This window comes from Cherax quadricarinatus, unplaced genomic scaffold, assembly GCF_038502225.1.
Source record: "Cherax quadricarinatus isolate ZL_2023a unplaced genomic scaffold, ASM3850222v1 Contig3162, whole genome shotgun sequence".
In the NCBI taxonomy this organism is placed as follows: domain Eukaryota; kingdom Metazoa; phylum Arthropoda; class Malacostraca; order Decapoda; family Parastacidae; genus Cherax; species Cherax quadricarinatus.
Genome location: NW_027198188.1, coordinates 5570 through 22976, shown reverse-complemented (window position 1 = coordinate 22976; position 17407 = coordinate 5570). Strand labels below are relative to the sequence as shown.

The window sequence follows — 17407 nt, the reverse complement described above, 5'->3', positions numbered from 1 at the left end:
GAAAAAACGAACATATTCTTGGCTGAATATGCCTGTCATTTTTTGAATTGTAAAATGTATTTCTGGCAATTTTAAAATAACTGTCAATAAGGTTTTCAGGGAATTTTAACAGCACTGTATGACTCTTGTGGGTTTAGCGCAATCTTAGATCATTTGCTATTTCAAAATTTCTCGTCTATGATGTCTGAATCGCAAATACGGAAAGCTCTCAAAAAATGGGTGAGGATAAAAAACCATACCATGGGCGGGGATTGAACTCGTGGTGAGTCGTAAAACTCCAGGTCAGTGTGGAAGCCACTGCTCCAGGTAGCTATGCGCTGGCCTGGAGTTTTACGAATCATTCGCCACGAGTTCAATTCCCGCCCTTGGTATAGATGGTTTGCAATTGTGTCATTACGATTTCGTGAGTCATGGATGAGAATACAGAATGTGTGACTATCATGATGTGAAAAATAATATAGTACTTAAGAACAGTTATTTGTTGGTTTTCTGCTATTTTCAATTTAACTTCATGGTTCCCCTTAATAATTAAGACAAATGAGCTATTTTGTTTAAACTCAACAGTAAACATTATGTTAGAAGCTAGACTATTTAATTCAAGAAGGAAATGGTTTATATATATATATATATATATATATATATATATATATATATATATATATATATATATATATATATATATATATATATATATATATATATATATATATATACATATATATATATATATACACAATATACATATATATATATATATACATATACATATATATATATATATATATATATATATATATATATATATATATATAGATATTCTTAAACATTAAGCATAAAACATCATCAACATAGCTGTACCACTTAGCTTTATCGCGAAGAAATCTGTTAAGCAATCCTGTTTCAAAATATTCCATATGCAAATTGCTAAGGACTCATGAAAGAGGATTTCTCATTGCCATACCAAAGTTATGACTGTAGAAATCGCCATTAAACTCAAACTTTGCATCACCAATACAAAGTTTATTAAGCTCAATGATTGTTGGCACAGGCAAAGGTAAATCGTAATTATCGAGGTTTTCAGAGAGGAAACTTACTGAAACTTTTGTTAACAATGAAGTGGCATCAAAACTATACTGCAATTATTTAAGCGAGTTATGGTGCCTAATTTATCAACTAAATATCATTCTTAACATTAAAGTTAGAAACTTTGCCAACAATTGGGCTCAATGTATCTACTAGCCATTTAGGTTATTTCTAGAAAACTGAACCTAAAGAGCTAATTATGGGTTTGGCTGGATTACCTGGTCTGTTTTGATTAATCCCTTGATTAATCCATTGGTAGTACTTCATGCAACCACTCACTGGAAGACCTTCATGCATCCCAGTCGTAGATCTTCATGCAACCCACTGGTAGTCCTTCATGTAACGCTCTGGTAGTACCCTCCTGTAACTCACTAGTAGCCCTTTCTGTAACCAACTGGCAGTACCCTCCTGCAACCCATTGGTATACCTCCCTGCAATCCACTACGGGACCATCCCGCAATCCATTGATATTTTCTCCTACATCCTACTGGTAGGCCTTCCTGTGTAACTCATTGGTAGACATTCGTGCAACTCACTGGTGAGTCTTCCAGAAATGAACTTGTAGTCACATTTGCAACTCACTTGTTGTCCCAGTGTAACCCACTGCTTGCTTCTCCAGCAACCACCAAGTGGTTGGTAGTCTTTAATGCAACCCACTGGTTGTACAAAACCACAGTTCACTGCTAGTTCTCCCTGTAACCCAGTCATAAGCCTGTTAGCATGCAACTGGAAGTCTTTCCTGAAACTTACTGGTAACCAGCTGCCAGTGGGTTGCAGGTGGAATTTCCAGCAGGGTGCAGATGGGACTACCAGTAGGTTGCAGGTGGAACTACCAGAGGGTTACAAGAAAAACTACCTTGCATGAGAAACTTCCAATGGGGTGCAGGAGGGAATAACACGGCGTTGCAGATAGCACTACCAGTGGGATGCAGGTGGAGCTTCCACTGGGTTGAATGTTGGACTTCCAGTGGGTTGTAGGATAGACTTCCAGTGATCTACTGGTGATACTACCCGTGGTGTTCAAGAGTCACTACCACTAGGGTAATGGCTGGGCTACTAGTGAGTCACAGGTGGGACTATCAAAGGATAGTAGGTGGAACTACCAGTGGTTTGGGGTAGAGCTACGTGTGGATTGTCGGTTGATCAACAGCGAGTCGTAGGAAATATTACCAGTTCGTTGCAAAATGTGTTACCAGTGGATTGCACGTGAGACTCCCGCTGGGTTGCATTTGAGACTACCAGTGGACTGCATTAAAGACTACTAGTGGGCTGCTGGAGAACCTACTACTGGGTTGTATGAGTCACCGCAAGTGACTTACAAGAAAGAATACCAGAATAATGGAGATGAGACTACCAGTGAGATGAAGGAGGAACTACTAGAGGATTGTAGGTGGGACTACCAATAGGTAACATGTGGGACTACCATTGGCTTGCAGGTGAGATTACTAGTGGGTTGCACGAAAGATTACTAGTGGATTGCACGAAAGATTACTTGTGAGTTGCACAAAAGATTACCAGTGGGTTGCATGAAAGATTACCAGTGGGTTGCATGAAAGATTACCAGTGGGTACCCAGAAAGACTACCAGGGATTGCTGGTGGGGTGCAATGGGGACTACCAGAGGACTGCAGGTAGGACTCCCAGTGAGTTGAGTTGGGTTGCTGGAGAAACTACCATTACATAGTGATATTTGACGTTTTTATAGTTTGTGTCGTGGAGATACTCTATATCTCTGGTCCCGAGTTCAACTCTAGACCTACATTTGTTCTGGCATCTACACACTGTCGCAGTTGGGAAACTGGAAGTGCTGAAACCAATTTCAGTAATGGGGGAGTTTTATGCCTTTTGTGAAGTATCTGCTGAAGGTCTGCAGTTAGGGTAGTTTTTGGATTCCTTTATTCCTTGCGTGATGCTGTGCTTCTTCGAGCATTATTGCTGTTTGGCGAATGGGTCGCCATATTGTTCTGGCAAACTGTCTGATTGCCTTGATGGTTGAGAAGTTAGTTCATTTAGGGACTTGGTGTTGTCGGTCATATTTTAAGTGTAAGTCGAGTCAATCTGAGCACCTGGAGTTTACCTGGAGAGAGTTCCGGGGGTCAACGCCCCCGCGGCCCGGTCTGTGACCAGGCCTCCTTAGGTCAGTGTCCCAGGATGCGACCCACACCAGTCGACTAACACCCAGTACCCATTTTACTGATGGGGAACATAGACAACAGGTGGAAAGAAACACGTCCAATGTTTCTACTCTGGCTGGGAATCGAACCCAGGCCCTCACCGTGTGAAGCGAGAGCATTAAACCACCAGGCCACATACACATGTATATCATTGGTGTCTGCAATAATTAAGAAGACTGGGAAGGAAAATGCTTCACTTGCCAAGTAGACACACTTATACTGGATAAATAATACGCAAAATTGAGATTGGTAAGACACATAATTAAGATAAGACATAAGTAAGATAAGACATAAATAAGATAAGACATAAGTAAGATAAGACAAATAAGGTAAGACATAAGTAAGATTAGTAAAACACATAAGATAAGTTAGACACATAAGTAAGATAAGCAATACACATAAGTAAGATTGGTAAGACACATAAGTAAGGTAATTAAGACACATAACAAAAATTGGTAAGACACAAAAGATATAATTAAGGTAAGTAAGACATAAGAAAGATAAGTAAGACTCAAGTAAGGTAAGACCAATATGTTAAGTAAGACTTAAGTAAGATAAGACACATATGTATTATAAGTAAGACACCTCAGATAAGTAAGACACCTCAGATAAGTAAGACACACAAGTAAGATAAGTAAGGCACAAGCAAAATAAGACTCATAAGTAAGATTAGTAAAACGCATAAGTAAGATAAGACACAAATAAGGTAAATAAGACACATCAGTAAGATAAATAAGACATGTACCTTTAATGCGAAACTTATCGGTATTGAAGAAGATTAATATCTTGACTGGTGTACTGACCTGTGTGGTCGTCCATGGGAGTGTAGGTGAGGGTGTAGGTGGTGATGCGACCGTGGGTGAGTGCAGGTGGTGGTGGGGACCAGGTCACCTGAACTCTAGTGGAAGTCAGTGCCACACATGTCACCCCCTCCGGTGCTGCTTCAGGAACTGCAAGATTAACCATTATTATTAGACTTTAATGACAATAATAATAATAATAATAATAATAATAATAATAATAATAATAATAATAATAATAATAATAATAATAATTACTCTCACAATACGCCATACTAAATAAGTAGTAATATTAAATATATTTTTTTAGGATAAATGTGTTAAGCACAGTGAATGAAATTCGCACTCTCACTGTGAATGTCTTCGTCTGCTACGTGTCCCTCACCACCTGACGCCAGTATATAAGCGCCATCTTACCTTGCCTGTGCTCCAGATTCTTTACTACGGTGCTCTTCACTAACTCCATGGCTGAGGGAGTGATTACCTCATCTTTTGTATATAGTTCTACTGTCTTCCAATTGTGCCCTTGAAATTGTATTGATAAAGCCACTGATTGGGGAAACGTCTATAATAAAGATACCCAGATGTTGCACATGTGTGTAATTTTCAACTTGCAAAGAGAACAGACTGACTGATGTTGCAGTGGCTAGGCTTAGGTTTGTTTACAAGTACTTCTGGCAGTTTGGTAGACACACAGAGGATGATCTAACAAAATGCAGAGTATGTGGCCAGCCCTACAGTCACTATCTTGAACAATATGTGCTTAATTGTCCACTTACCGAGGAATATATAGTACAATAATGTCAAGATATCAATGAAAATAAGATATCAGATACATTATGCAAATTTCCTAGATTTACTTGTAACAGACAAGTATTCCTGCACTCATGTTAACCATTTAAAGGGTCTAGTTCCTAGGCCCTTTGTGTATCCATGTGCTATTGTGCTGCCGTTCACAGGATGGATATGGGGTGCACAATAAACTAGCCACTTAGGTGGCAAAAATCTAATCTAATTCTTCACAATCTGTATGCAACAAATGCACTTTAACTCTGTTACCTATTTTTAGTGCTGACCTTGATTATGCATAAAATTTTTCTGCAGTAACTGAACCTTGCAATATATCGATGATTATGAATGGGTCAAATAACCAGGTCTTCACTTTGTTTATGTCAGTGTTAGGTCACTTTTACCCAAAATCACAGAGTTTAAGATTTTAGCAAACGAGACTAAGGCGGCAGTAATGTCTATGTATCCTGGTTAGATGAGACAGTGATTAACGATGAAGTTAAAATAGAAGGTTACAATATAAAACACAAATAGACAAGTTGGTGGAGTAGGTGCTTATGTAAGAAATGTCTTAGCTTACAACCCAAGACCCGATTTCTTTGACACTAAACTGGAGATTCTATGGTTCGAGTTGTTACCCAAACCATACTAGTAGGAACTGTTTTGTTCTCTCCCACCCATGATCAGTTCTTGGAAAACTTGTAGAGAATCTTGTCCAGAACTGAGCACAATTGTGAGGCAATAATACTGGGAGACTTTAATATCTGTTGTCAACAACAGAATAACTGGATATGTAAAAGGTATAAGCAACTTCTAGGATTAAACAGTTACACTCAACTAATTAATGCACCAACCCGGATCGCAAAGTTCTCAGCCACCATACTCTACCACATATTTTGTGACCCTCTGATAACATTAGTCAGTCAGGCGTCATTACCACAGCGTCTTATTTATCATTTTATCACAACTGCACTGGGAAAATTGTAAACAGGATACACAGTTGTGATTGGACTGTTATAATGTGGAAAATTTTTATAATTTTCCTGAAATTAGTGTGTAAAAATTAAAAAAAAAATAGTAAAATGTAGTATTGGTGTGACTTTTAGAAAATTTTCAAATGACAGATGAACCAACACACTGGGAGAGCGAATAAAAAAAAGGTTGAACATACACGTAAAATGGAGTGTTGCAGAATTTAATAATGTGTAATCGTGGCCGACGTTAGAGTGTATCGGTAATAATTAAGGACCATGAAATGAATATCATAGGTATCTTGAAGTGTTTATATCAATATTAATTCCTCCCGAATAGGGCTGATAAGGAAGATAATACTTTACGCGGTGATTGTGAGATATTTATTCTTCAAGTGCACCTATAATAAGTTTATCCTAGCTCCCTAAAATATGGTATCAACTCCTTACTTAAGGTATCTAATATTGGCCAATATTTAGTATATCTCAGTGAATCATAATTATACAGTCCACAATCTAATTTACCATTGTTATTGGTTTAAGTTTTCTTATAAAAATTCTGGAATTACATGCCATCCTTGACGTTATTCCACCGGTTAAAGAAATATCAGTTGCTACAAAGATTTCGGGTAAACAGGCAGGATGTTGCCTGTTTACCTTAAATTTCACAGGGTAAGGAACAAGGTGCAGAGTAAGCAAGATATTGTTGCTCAAAAATCGACGAATACGAGAACAATCCTAGAAAGCGCTGGCAACCGTGAACCAGTAGATAGATCTAACATAGTGCTAAATATCTATAACAAGGTATGCCATGAAACAACTAAATTGGCAAATTGCTTCAATTCATTCTACAAAACTATTGCATCAACATTAGTAAGTAAACTGCTGGTTGCATCGAACACCTTTAAAACAAATTCCTAAAAATTTAAAACATACTACAGCAATAAAGGCGTTATCCCAAACAATTTCTAGTTATTAGGTGTATCTTATGACTTCAAGCAAAAAGAACCAAAAGCACCGGAACCCATAACAACCCAAATTTCTAAAAGATAATTTTCGCGTAGAGTTACTTAGTTGATTTAATTTTTAAGGATATAATCATGATATTACAGTGCCCCCAGTGAAAATAAGTCACTGACTTTTTTGGGTTATCTTAGGTAATTTGCATATATATGTTATTATGTATGATAAATGTACTCACCTAAATTTATGTGCACTAGTATCTGCACTTACAAGCAAGACACCAGTTTTCTATGTTTAGAACTGTGCTATTTTAGAAATCGGGAGTCTCAAGAACTCTTATAGGGTAAACTTCGCCAAAAGTTGGGTGACAGAGGGTGACAGGGAACAGGAGCACAGATCCAATTCCCTAGATCAAGAGCCCCTCACCAGCGTCAAGGAACCTCCCTTGAGGGGATACTGCGTACGAATATCGTTCAAAAAGATCTTACAGAAGAACTGCCTGTAGGACTATCACCAAAGAGGACTAGGAAAGATGATTCTACGCCTTCCACCTTTTCTCCGTAATTCTCTTCCCCTCTGCCTCATGTCCTATATACTGAACAACACTAAGACTGGATAATGTTCAGTACTTTTGGTTATTTTTATTTATTTTTTATTATAAGTATTAATGACATTCTTTATTTTAGGAGTTTAAATGCAAATTTATGCACTTTTTACAATTTTATATTTTCATTGTTAAGTAGTTGTATTTGGTGGCCTGGAACGGAACACCTCTGTTACGAACGAGGTTTTAGAACCAATTACATTCGTTTTAAAGGATACTCCCCACTATCTCCAGTGAAAGAGGTGTTGTGTTAGTGAAATTTTTTTTTTTTTGACTGACGGAAATAGGGACAGCGTTCGCTCAATGGGCCATACGTGATTATGACTGCTTTCCCAGGTATGACCCCTAACAGCTTACCATGAAAATGATGTTAACGATACTCACCATCCTCTAGTGTAGTGGCAAATACTTCAGTGGAGAGAGGACCGGGACCTTTAGCGTTGAAGGCCTGCAGGACGGAGATATATCTAGTGAAGCTCTGTAAGCCTGCCACTGTCCACGTCTCCTCCCCTGCTGCTCCCGCTGTCACTCCCACAGTGTCGAAGCTGAACGATCGGCCCTGACTCACCGCTCTGAAGAACAACACTCGTTATATGTATTACCTGTGCTATGCATCCCGCTATTAGAAGATAAAATATGCTTAATAACCATGTCAAAGCGGACACTGGGGATGAGGTGGTGTCTTGGTGCTGGTGATGGGTACTGATCCTAGGATCCTTAGATCCTACACTGTATAAACCATACTAGGATAACGCTTTCCAGTCAATATAATACGTGGGGGTAAATGGAAAAGACCGACAACAGAAAAAGTTCTAGTCATCACCAAAACAATTTACTGGGAAGGTTATTTTCTTATTAAGTAAGGACTATCATAAATTATCTAAATGTATGAGGTATGGATAGTAAACTCGAACTCTCTCCCCACCCTACACTCCCTTTGGATACTGGCAGGATGGTGGTAGTTGTAGTAGCAATAGTAGTAGTAGTAGTAAGTGGTGGAATAGTGAGAGGTGACAGTAAAGGTAGAAATTCTTAACCTAACATACAAAACCATTGTGTAAATGAAAAAGTAAGAGAAAGAGAAAAAAGTGAGATATAGATAAAGAGAGAGAGAGACAGAGAGATTATCACACTTGGATCCGCTTCGAGGACAGCGTGAAGCAAGCTTCTATACCACAAGAGGAGCAGAAAGCAACAACTTCACTCTGGCTGTACCCTTCTCCAGAACATCACTTCATCTGATGACTCGAGTCTGGAACACGTTCGCACAGCATAATGATATGAACGAGATATAGTGAGTTGATTAAATGAAAATGCTGGCCCACAGATGGCTCCAACTTCATCCTGTTCCTTACTTGTATGTTTCGTAACAATAAAAATGCTTTCAAATGAGCTGATGTAGGTAACAGCTCTTAGTTTGTCAATAAAGTTAGGAATCTTTAAGCTGTTTAATAGCTTGTCAATAAAACTAGGGATCCTTGACCTAAACTTGTGAAACTGTGTATAAACAAAAAAGGAACAATGCTTACACCGTAATCCTTAACACCAATAACCGCCTCACTGACTTTCAGAATGCCACAATTGTCACGATTTAATACTATAATAAGAATATTAATATTAATAATATTATTATTATTATACTACCGTTCAAAATGACACAAACCTTGGTAAGGAATACCTAGAAGTGATTCAAAAACTCACTGACACAGAGCTGAAAATTTTCTAATTAATATATCCCAGAGCTTGCTTAAATGTCTTTTTAAATCATCATTCAAAACAGTAGCAATTTATGTAATTATTTGCCCATTAAATCTGACCCAATTAGAACTCGGGCCATCTTCCGACTGTTGTTGGGGTTCGTTAACTGCGCCCTCACATGAATCAGCCACGTGACTCATACAAGGATACCACATGTAGGGATGACCTTCCAGGACCTCCAGGTTGCTCTGACACACTATTATGTCTTAATTGTTGTGTTTATCAGAGGTCATGCGGGACTGACTGCGATATCTTCCTGGCGCTACAACACTCCCTCCAGCTGACCTTCACTAACATCTACCTGGCGCTACAACACTCCCTCCAGCTGACCTTCACTAACATCTACCTGGCGCTACAACACTCACTCCAGCTGACCTTCACTAACATCTACCTGGCGCTACAACACTCCCTCCAGCTGACCTTCACTAACATCTACCTGGCGCTACAACACTCACTCCAGCTGACCTTCACTGTAACATCTACCTGGCGCTACAACACTCACTCCAGCTGACCTTCACTAACATCTACCTGGCGCTACAACACTCACTCCAGCTGACCTTCACTGTAACATCTACCTGGCGCTACAACACTCACTCCAGCTGACCTTCACTAACATCTACCTGGCGCTACAACACTCACTCCAGCTGACCTTCACTAACATCTACCTGGCGCTACAACACTCACTCCAGCTGACCTTCACTGTAACATCTACCTGGCGCTACAACACTCACTCCAGCTGACCTTCACTGTAACATCTACCTGGCGCTACAACACTCACTCCAGCTGACCTTCACTACATCTACCTGGCGCTACAACACTCACTCCAGCTGACCTTCACTGCGACATCTACCTGGCGCTACAACACTCACTCCAGCTGACCTTCACTGCGACATCTACCTGGCGCTACAACACTCACTCCAGTTGACCTTCACTGCGACATCTACCTGGCGCTACAACACTCACTCCAGTTGACCTTCACTGCGACATCTACCTGGCGCTACAACACTCACTCCAGATGACCTTCACTGCGGCATCTACCTGGCGCTACAACACTCACTCCAGCTGACCTTCACTGCGGCATCTACCTGGCGCTACAACACTCACTCCAGATGACCTTCACTGCGACATCTACCTGGCGCTACAACACTCACTCCAGCTGACCTTCACTAACATCTACCTGGCGCTACAACACTCACTCCAGCTGACCTTCACTGTAACATCTACCTGGCGCTACAACACTCACTCCAGCTGACCTTCACTGTAACATCTACCTGGCGCTACAGCACTTACTCCAGCTGACTTTCACTGCGACATGTTCCTGGTGCTACAATACTCACTCCAGTTGACCTTCACTGTAACATCTACCTGGCGCTACAACACTCACTCCAGATGACCTTCACTGCGACATCTACCTGGCGCTACAACACTCACTCCAGCTGACCTTCACTAACATCTACCTGGCGCTACAACACTCACTCCAGCTGACCTTCACTGTAACATCTACCTGGCGCTACAACACTCACTCCAGCTGACCTTCACTGTAACATCTACCTGGCGCTACAGCACTTACTCCAGCTGACTTTCACTGCGACATGTTCCTGGTGCTACAATACTCACTCCAGTTGACCTTCACTGTAACATCTACCTGGCGCTACAACACTTACTCAAGCTGACCTTCACTGTCACATCTACCTGGCGCTACAACACTACCTCCAGATGACCTTCACTGCGACATCTACCTGGCTCTACAACACTCACACCAGCTGACCTTCACTGTAACATCTACCTGGCGCTACAACACTCACTCCAGCTGACCTTCACTGTAACATCTACCTGGCGCTACAACACTCACACCAGCTGACCTTCACTGTAACATCTACCTGGCGCTACAACACTCACTCCAGCTGACCTTCACTGTAACATCTACCTGGCGCTACAACACTCACACCAGCTGACCTTCACTGTAACATCTACCTGGCGCTACAACACTCACTCCAGCTGACCTTCACTGTAACATCTACCTGGCGCTACAACACTCACTCCAGCTGACCTTCACTGTAACATCTACCTGGCGCTACAACACTCACTCCAGCTGACCTTCACTGTAACATCTACCTGGCTCTACAACACTCACACCAGCTGACCTTCACTGTAACATCTACCTGGCGCTACAACACTCACACCAGCTGACCTTCACTGTAACATCTACCTGGCGCTACAACACTCACTCCAGCTGACCTTCACTGTAACATCTACCTGGCACTACAACACTCACACCAGCTGACCTTCACTGTAACATCTACCTGGCGCTACAACACTCACACCAGCTGACCTTCACTGTAACATCTACCTGGCGCTACAACACTCACTCCAGCTGACCTTCACTAACATCTACCTGGCGCTACAACACTCACACCAGTTGACCTTCACTGTAACATCTACCTGGCGCTACAACACTCACTCCAGCTGACCTTCACTAACATCTACCTGGCGCTACAACACTCACTCCAGCTGACCTTCACTGTAACATCTACCTGGCGCTACAACACTCACACCAGCTGACCTTCACTGTAACATCTACCTGGCGCTACAACACTCACTCCAGCTGACCTTCACTAACATCTACCCTGGCGCTACAACACTCACTCCAGCTGACCTTCACTGTAACATCTACCTGGCGCTACAACACTCACACCAGCTGACCTTCACTGTAACATCTACCTGGCGCTACAACACTCACTCCAGCTGACCTTCACTAACATCTACCCTGGCGCTACAACACTCACTCCAGCTGACCTTCACTGTAACATCTACCTGGCGCTACAACACTCACACCAGCTGACCTTCACTGTAACATCTACCTGGCGCTACAACACTCACTCAAGCTGACCTTCACTGTAACATCTACCTGGCGCTACAACACTCACACCAGCTGACCTTCACTGTAACATCTACCTGGCACTACAACACTCACACCAGCTGACCTTCACTGTAACATCTACCTGGCGCTACAACACTCACTCCAGCTGACCTTCACTGTAACATCTACCCTGGCGCTACAACACTCACACCAGCTGACCTTCACTGTAACATCTACCTGGCGCTACAACACTCACTCCAGCTGACCTTCACTGTAACATCTACCTGGCGCTACAACACTCACTCCAGCTGACCTTCACTGTAACATCTACCTGGCGCTACAACACTCACTCCAGCTGACCTTCACTGTAACATCTACCTGGCGCTACAACACTCACTCCAGCTGACCTTCACTAACATCTACCCTGGCGCTACAGCACTTACTACAGCTGACCTTCACTAACATCTACCCTGGCGCTACAGCACTTACTACAGCTGACCTTCACTGCGACATCTACCTGGCGCTACAACACTCACCCCAGCTGACCTTCACTGTAACATCGGGACATCCCCAGGCGATCCAGATTCCACGGCAAACTACGCCACCACCAAGAACCTCAACGGAATGGGATGGACCCCGGTACCCTTTCGTCTACCTAGGAACTAGCGCACCTGTGGGAAAAATCCCAAAGGCCAAAAAGAGGAAGGGCAAAAGGGAGGGGTGGGGAGGGGGAGGAGGAAAGGGAAAAGGGGAGGATGGGTTAGGGAAGGGGGGATTGGCGGGTAATTAGGTTCGGTCTGAGGAAGGAGACCGACAGGTCTAATTCCTCAGACCAAGAGCCTCTTCACCACGCCAAGGAGCCCCCGCTTGAAGAGGCTTTTATCCACATAGATTAATATTATACTCACAACAACTAATCATCTCACTACCCAACTAGTGCGGCATGTTTCTACAACCTTCAAGTCCCTGGTATTGAGGATTCGCCCTCCTTTCTTTTCCAATGTATCATAACTTTTCACTTCTATAATTTCTTTTAAAATATTCACACATTACCTTTATTTTCAGTAAAATCCCCCATATTTCATTAAATTTCTAATACAACCCTCCCCATACCCCTCTCCATCTCACCCACATTTCTTTACATCCACTCACCCATCTCCCAACACACCTCTTCAGAACACACAAAAAAATCACATTTCACATCCACAAATCCATCTCATCACCCATCTCTAATCCACTAAAATCACTGTAGCCAAGATATTCACCAAATTCTATGACCACTTAACACACACAGACACCACACTTTACTTTGAACACCTTCAAAACACTCTCATACATCATTTGAAGACCACATTTTCTCAATATTCTCTCAACAACCTTTATCATCTCACTACAGAACCCTAGATTACTTTGAACACCATCAAAACACTCTCATAAATCATTTGAATACTCACAAAAACACCTTTGAACATTTCCAGACAACACTGAAACACTTCCAAATTACATTAGAACATTTCGAAGACATCATTGGAACACTTCCAAAATATCATTTTGAATACTCCCAAATAAGATTTGAAATCTCTAATTCATCTACACTTACACATTTCATTAACCGAAATTACAACTCTCCAGACTTTACAACATTATCACAAAAACTAACTCATACACTTATGTCATGAGGCATTTACCAAAGCTAACACACACACACACACACACACACACCACAATTTACTTTGAACAACACCAAAAACACCATCAAATTACCTTTGAATACTCCAAAAACATCATTTGAACACATTCAAAAACATCAAAATCCTTTGAATACTCCCAAAACACCTCTGAATACTATCAAAACAGCACTGAATACTGCCCAAACACCACTAAAAATCCCCAGAAACTAAGATAAACACCACCGCCTATCACCCATTTTATAGAAATCCCCTCAAATCACTATAACCAAGACGATCCCACTCACCTCAGACTATTAAATAAAATGAGCGAAAAAAAAAAATTCTCAAATAATTTGAATAGTCTCAAACACCTTTGAGCATTTCCAAACAACACTGAAAAACTTACAACAGGATCACCACCAACTGAAAACATATCATGTGCACACACAAAAAAACTAAGACATCCATCAACTAACATCCATGATCACTCACCTCAAAACCACCAAGATCGCAGAAAACACTCATTTTTATAAACATTCACAAAAAATCACAATCACCAACTCCTTACAATATTTGCCAATATCTAATACACTCACCTCACTACCACCAACACATGACGGCACAGATAGTGACACCTCCCATGACGTCACTCCAACCTGTCTTTACTTGGTGATCAGTGACGTCATTCCCAAATACCTTGCTTCAACCTGTTATATCTCCAATATCTAAGATCACCACAATCAAAACGGTTACCAAATTCTATAACCCCACCACTAAGATTACTAAAACATCACACATTTTGTACACATTCTCTTAAAACATCATAACCAAGATCACTAAAAACTAAGATCGCTTACGTCAAGATCACTAAAACTATCTATACTTATACTAAGATCACACAACATTTTGTCTTCTCTAACTCACCCACCAATTTACATTCTCATTCACATATATGCGGAGAAGCAGCTTATAAACCGTAGGCAGAAGAGGTGCAGCAGACGTAGGTGGTGTCACATTTGTTCAATGTGGAAGTAGGTCGTGCCCAAGGGTTAGGCAAGCGAAGAATTCCCAAGTATTAAGATCCCAAGAAGTTGCAGTGTCTGACAGGATTGCAGATGAATGGTTCAGAGAACCGACACGTCGATAAATTAGACACATGTGCAACTCTTGGGTATCTTTATTGAGGAAACGTTTCGCCACGCAGTGGCTTCATCAGTCCATACTAAGGAGAATCGTGAACTTCTTGGATCTTAATACTTGAGAATTCTTCGCTTGCCTAACCCTTGGGCACGACCTACTTCCACATTGAACAAATGTGACATCACCTACGTCTGCTGCACCTCTCCTGCCTACGGTTTATAAGCTGCTTCTCCGCATATATGCCGTATTCTATTCAAGATTGATGGACTGACCACATCGACTCAAGGTTGAGGGACTGATTACCTCATTCTCCTCCTTTTCTTCACGATTCTCCTTAGTATGGACTGATGAAGCCACTGCGTGGCGAAACGTTTCCTCAATAAACATACCCAAGAGTTGCACATGTGTCTAATATAGCAACCAGATAGTGATTTGCTTCACCCCAGCAACCAGATAGTGATTTGCTTCACCCCAGCAACCAGATAGTGATTTGCTTCACCCCAGCAACCAGATAGTGATTTGCTTCACCCCAGCAACCAGATAGTGATTTGCTTCACCCCAGCAACCAGATAGTGATTTGCTTCACCCCAGCAACCAGATAGTGATTTGCTTCACCCCAGCAACCAGATAGTGATTTGCTTCACCCCAGCAACCAGATAGTGATTTGCTTCACCCCAGCAACCAGATAGTGATTTGCTTCACCCCAGCAACCAGATAGTGATTTGCTTCACCCCAACCAGATAGCAACCAGATAGTGATTTGCTTCACCCCAGCAACCAGATAGTGATTTGCTTCACCCTAGCAACCAGATAGTGATTTGCTTCACCCTAGCAACCAGATAGTGATTTGCTTCACCCTAGCAACCAGATAGTGATTTGCTTCACCCTAGCAACTAAATAGTGATTTTCTTTACCTTTAGTAACCAGACGGGATTGGTTCACTTTCAGTCAATGGGTACCACGTACAGATTAAAGAGTCCCAATGAAGAACACAGAAAAGTACATGACGGTACTTGGAAATGTACACTTGAACACTGGACTGGTTAAGATTCCTCAGGATTGAGACAATCATGAAACTCTGAGACATCCTTTAGTCTGATAATTATGAAATAAAGTGAACTATACTAGTGAACTAACACCATAAATGATCTATTTAAAAACATATTTGGTAATAAAAATAAGTGAGGAGCCAGTAGAGTTAAACATACCAGTATATATTGGTTTTCAGAACCGTTAAGCTGATGATTGAGACATGCAACATATGGGAAGTTTTATTAAGAAAACGTTTCGCTACACAGTGGCTTCATCAGTCCAATACAAAGCAGAGAGGGGTAAAGACAGGAGTAGTTTGAGGTAATCAGTCAATCAGCCTAGAATCGGTGTTCAGTCCATCACAAGAGTGATGGACTGAACACATCAATTCCAGACTGTAGAGCATAACTTTTCCAGGATAAGAGACTGACCACCTCAAAATTACGTCTTCAGCGGTGATGTACTGATTACATCGTCTTCACATCTCTATTAATTCTGCTAAACTCTTCTGCATTCGACCGAAGAAGCCTGTGTAGGCGAAACGTTTCGGAATAAAGATACCTAACTGTTACATATGTCTTACTCATCGACCTTAAGCCTGGCATGCCGGCCTGGGAAGGCACATTCTCCCTCAACATCACAATATAGGCAAAATGGTCTACTATACTTAAAAAGTTAGATTCCAATATTCCAAGCAAAGGGCGATAACATCTCTCCTTCGTACACACCCATCAAGCCGGTGCCCTACGTAGTATCCTAACAGCTGACCATTCCAGGAATCTGCATCAGGTGGTGTCCAGGAGACCTGCACTGCATGAGAGCTCACACCCATAGCCCGCACGTTGATGGGTGTAGCACTGGGAGCCTCGCCCTCTGTACGTAGAGTCAAAGGTTCAGATGATGGGGATTCTCCCACGCTGTTGACCGCTACCACTCGTACCTGCCATCAACAACCAAGTGCTCTTTAACACAATATATATCTATAATGCATAAATCACGAACAAGCGATACAAGATGCAAAATAGCCACGGGGTGAACTGAATGATAGCTTTAGGCCTTTCGTGTTGCAATCAACACATCAGGAGATTGCAATGTTGCAGAAAACAGGTCTAAGCAAATAAGACTTTGCTTGGACCTCATCTTTTCCGTAAGAGTGCAAGCTCCTGATGTGTTGACTGCAAAACGAAAGGCCTAGAGCTATCATTCAACTCCCACAGTGGTTGTTTTGTGTGTGTGTGTGTGTGTGTGTGTGTGTGTGTGTGTGTGTGTGTGTGTGTGTGTGTGTGTGTGTGTGTGTGTGTGTGTGTGTGTGTTTGTGTATACTCACCTAGTTGAGGTTGCAGGGGTCGAGTCCAAGCTCCTGGCCCCGCCTCTTCACTGGTCGCTACTAGGTCACTCTCCCTGAACCATGAGCTTTATCGTACCTCTGCTTAAAGCTATGTATGGATCCTGCCTCCACTACATCGCTTCCCAAACTATTCCATTTCCTGACTACTCTGTGACTGAAGAAATACTTCCTAACATCCCTGTGATTCATCTGTGTCTTCAGCTTCCAACTGTGTCCC

The 17407-nt window shown here is 41.7% G+C and overlaps 1 protein-coding gene across 1 annotated transcript in view; it reads right to left on the bottom strand.

Annotated features, from left to right (window-relative positions):
* LOC128696203 (cell adhesion molecule Dscam2-like) overlaps positions 1–16878 on the bottom strand; it is a gene marked incomplete at its 3' end in the record, with an annotated part of 42146 nt that extends 25268 nt beyond the window's left edge. Inside the window, exons 1-3 of the mRNA XM_070081567.1 lie at positions 16571–16878; positions 7768–7955; positions 4060–4206 (exon numbers count right to left, since the gene is read on the bottom strand). Coding sequence (XP_069937668.1) covers positions 4060–4206; positions 7768–7955; positions 16571–16674 — 439 coding nt within the window. The remainder of the gene's footprint in view (positions 1–4059; positions 4207–7767; positions 7956–16570) is intronic.
* Positions 16879–17407: the final 529 nt, after the last annotated feature.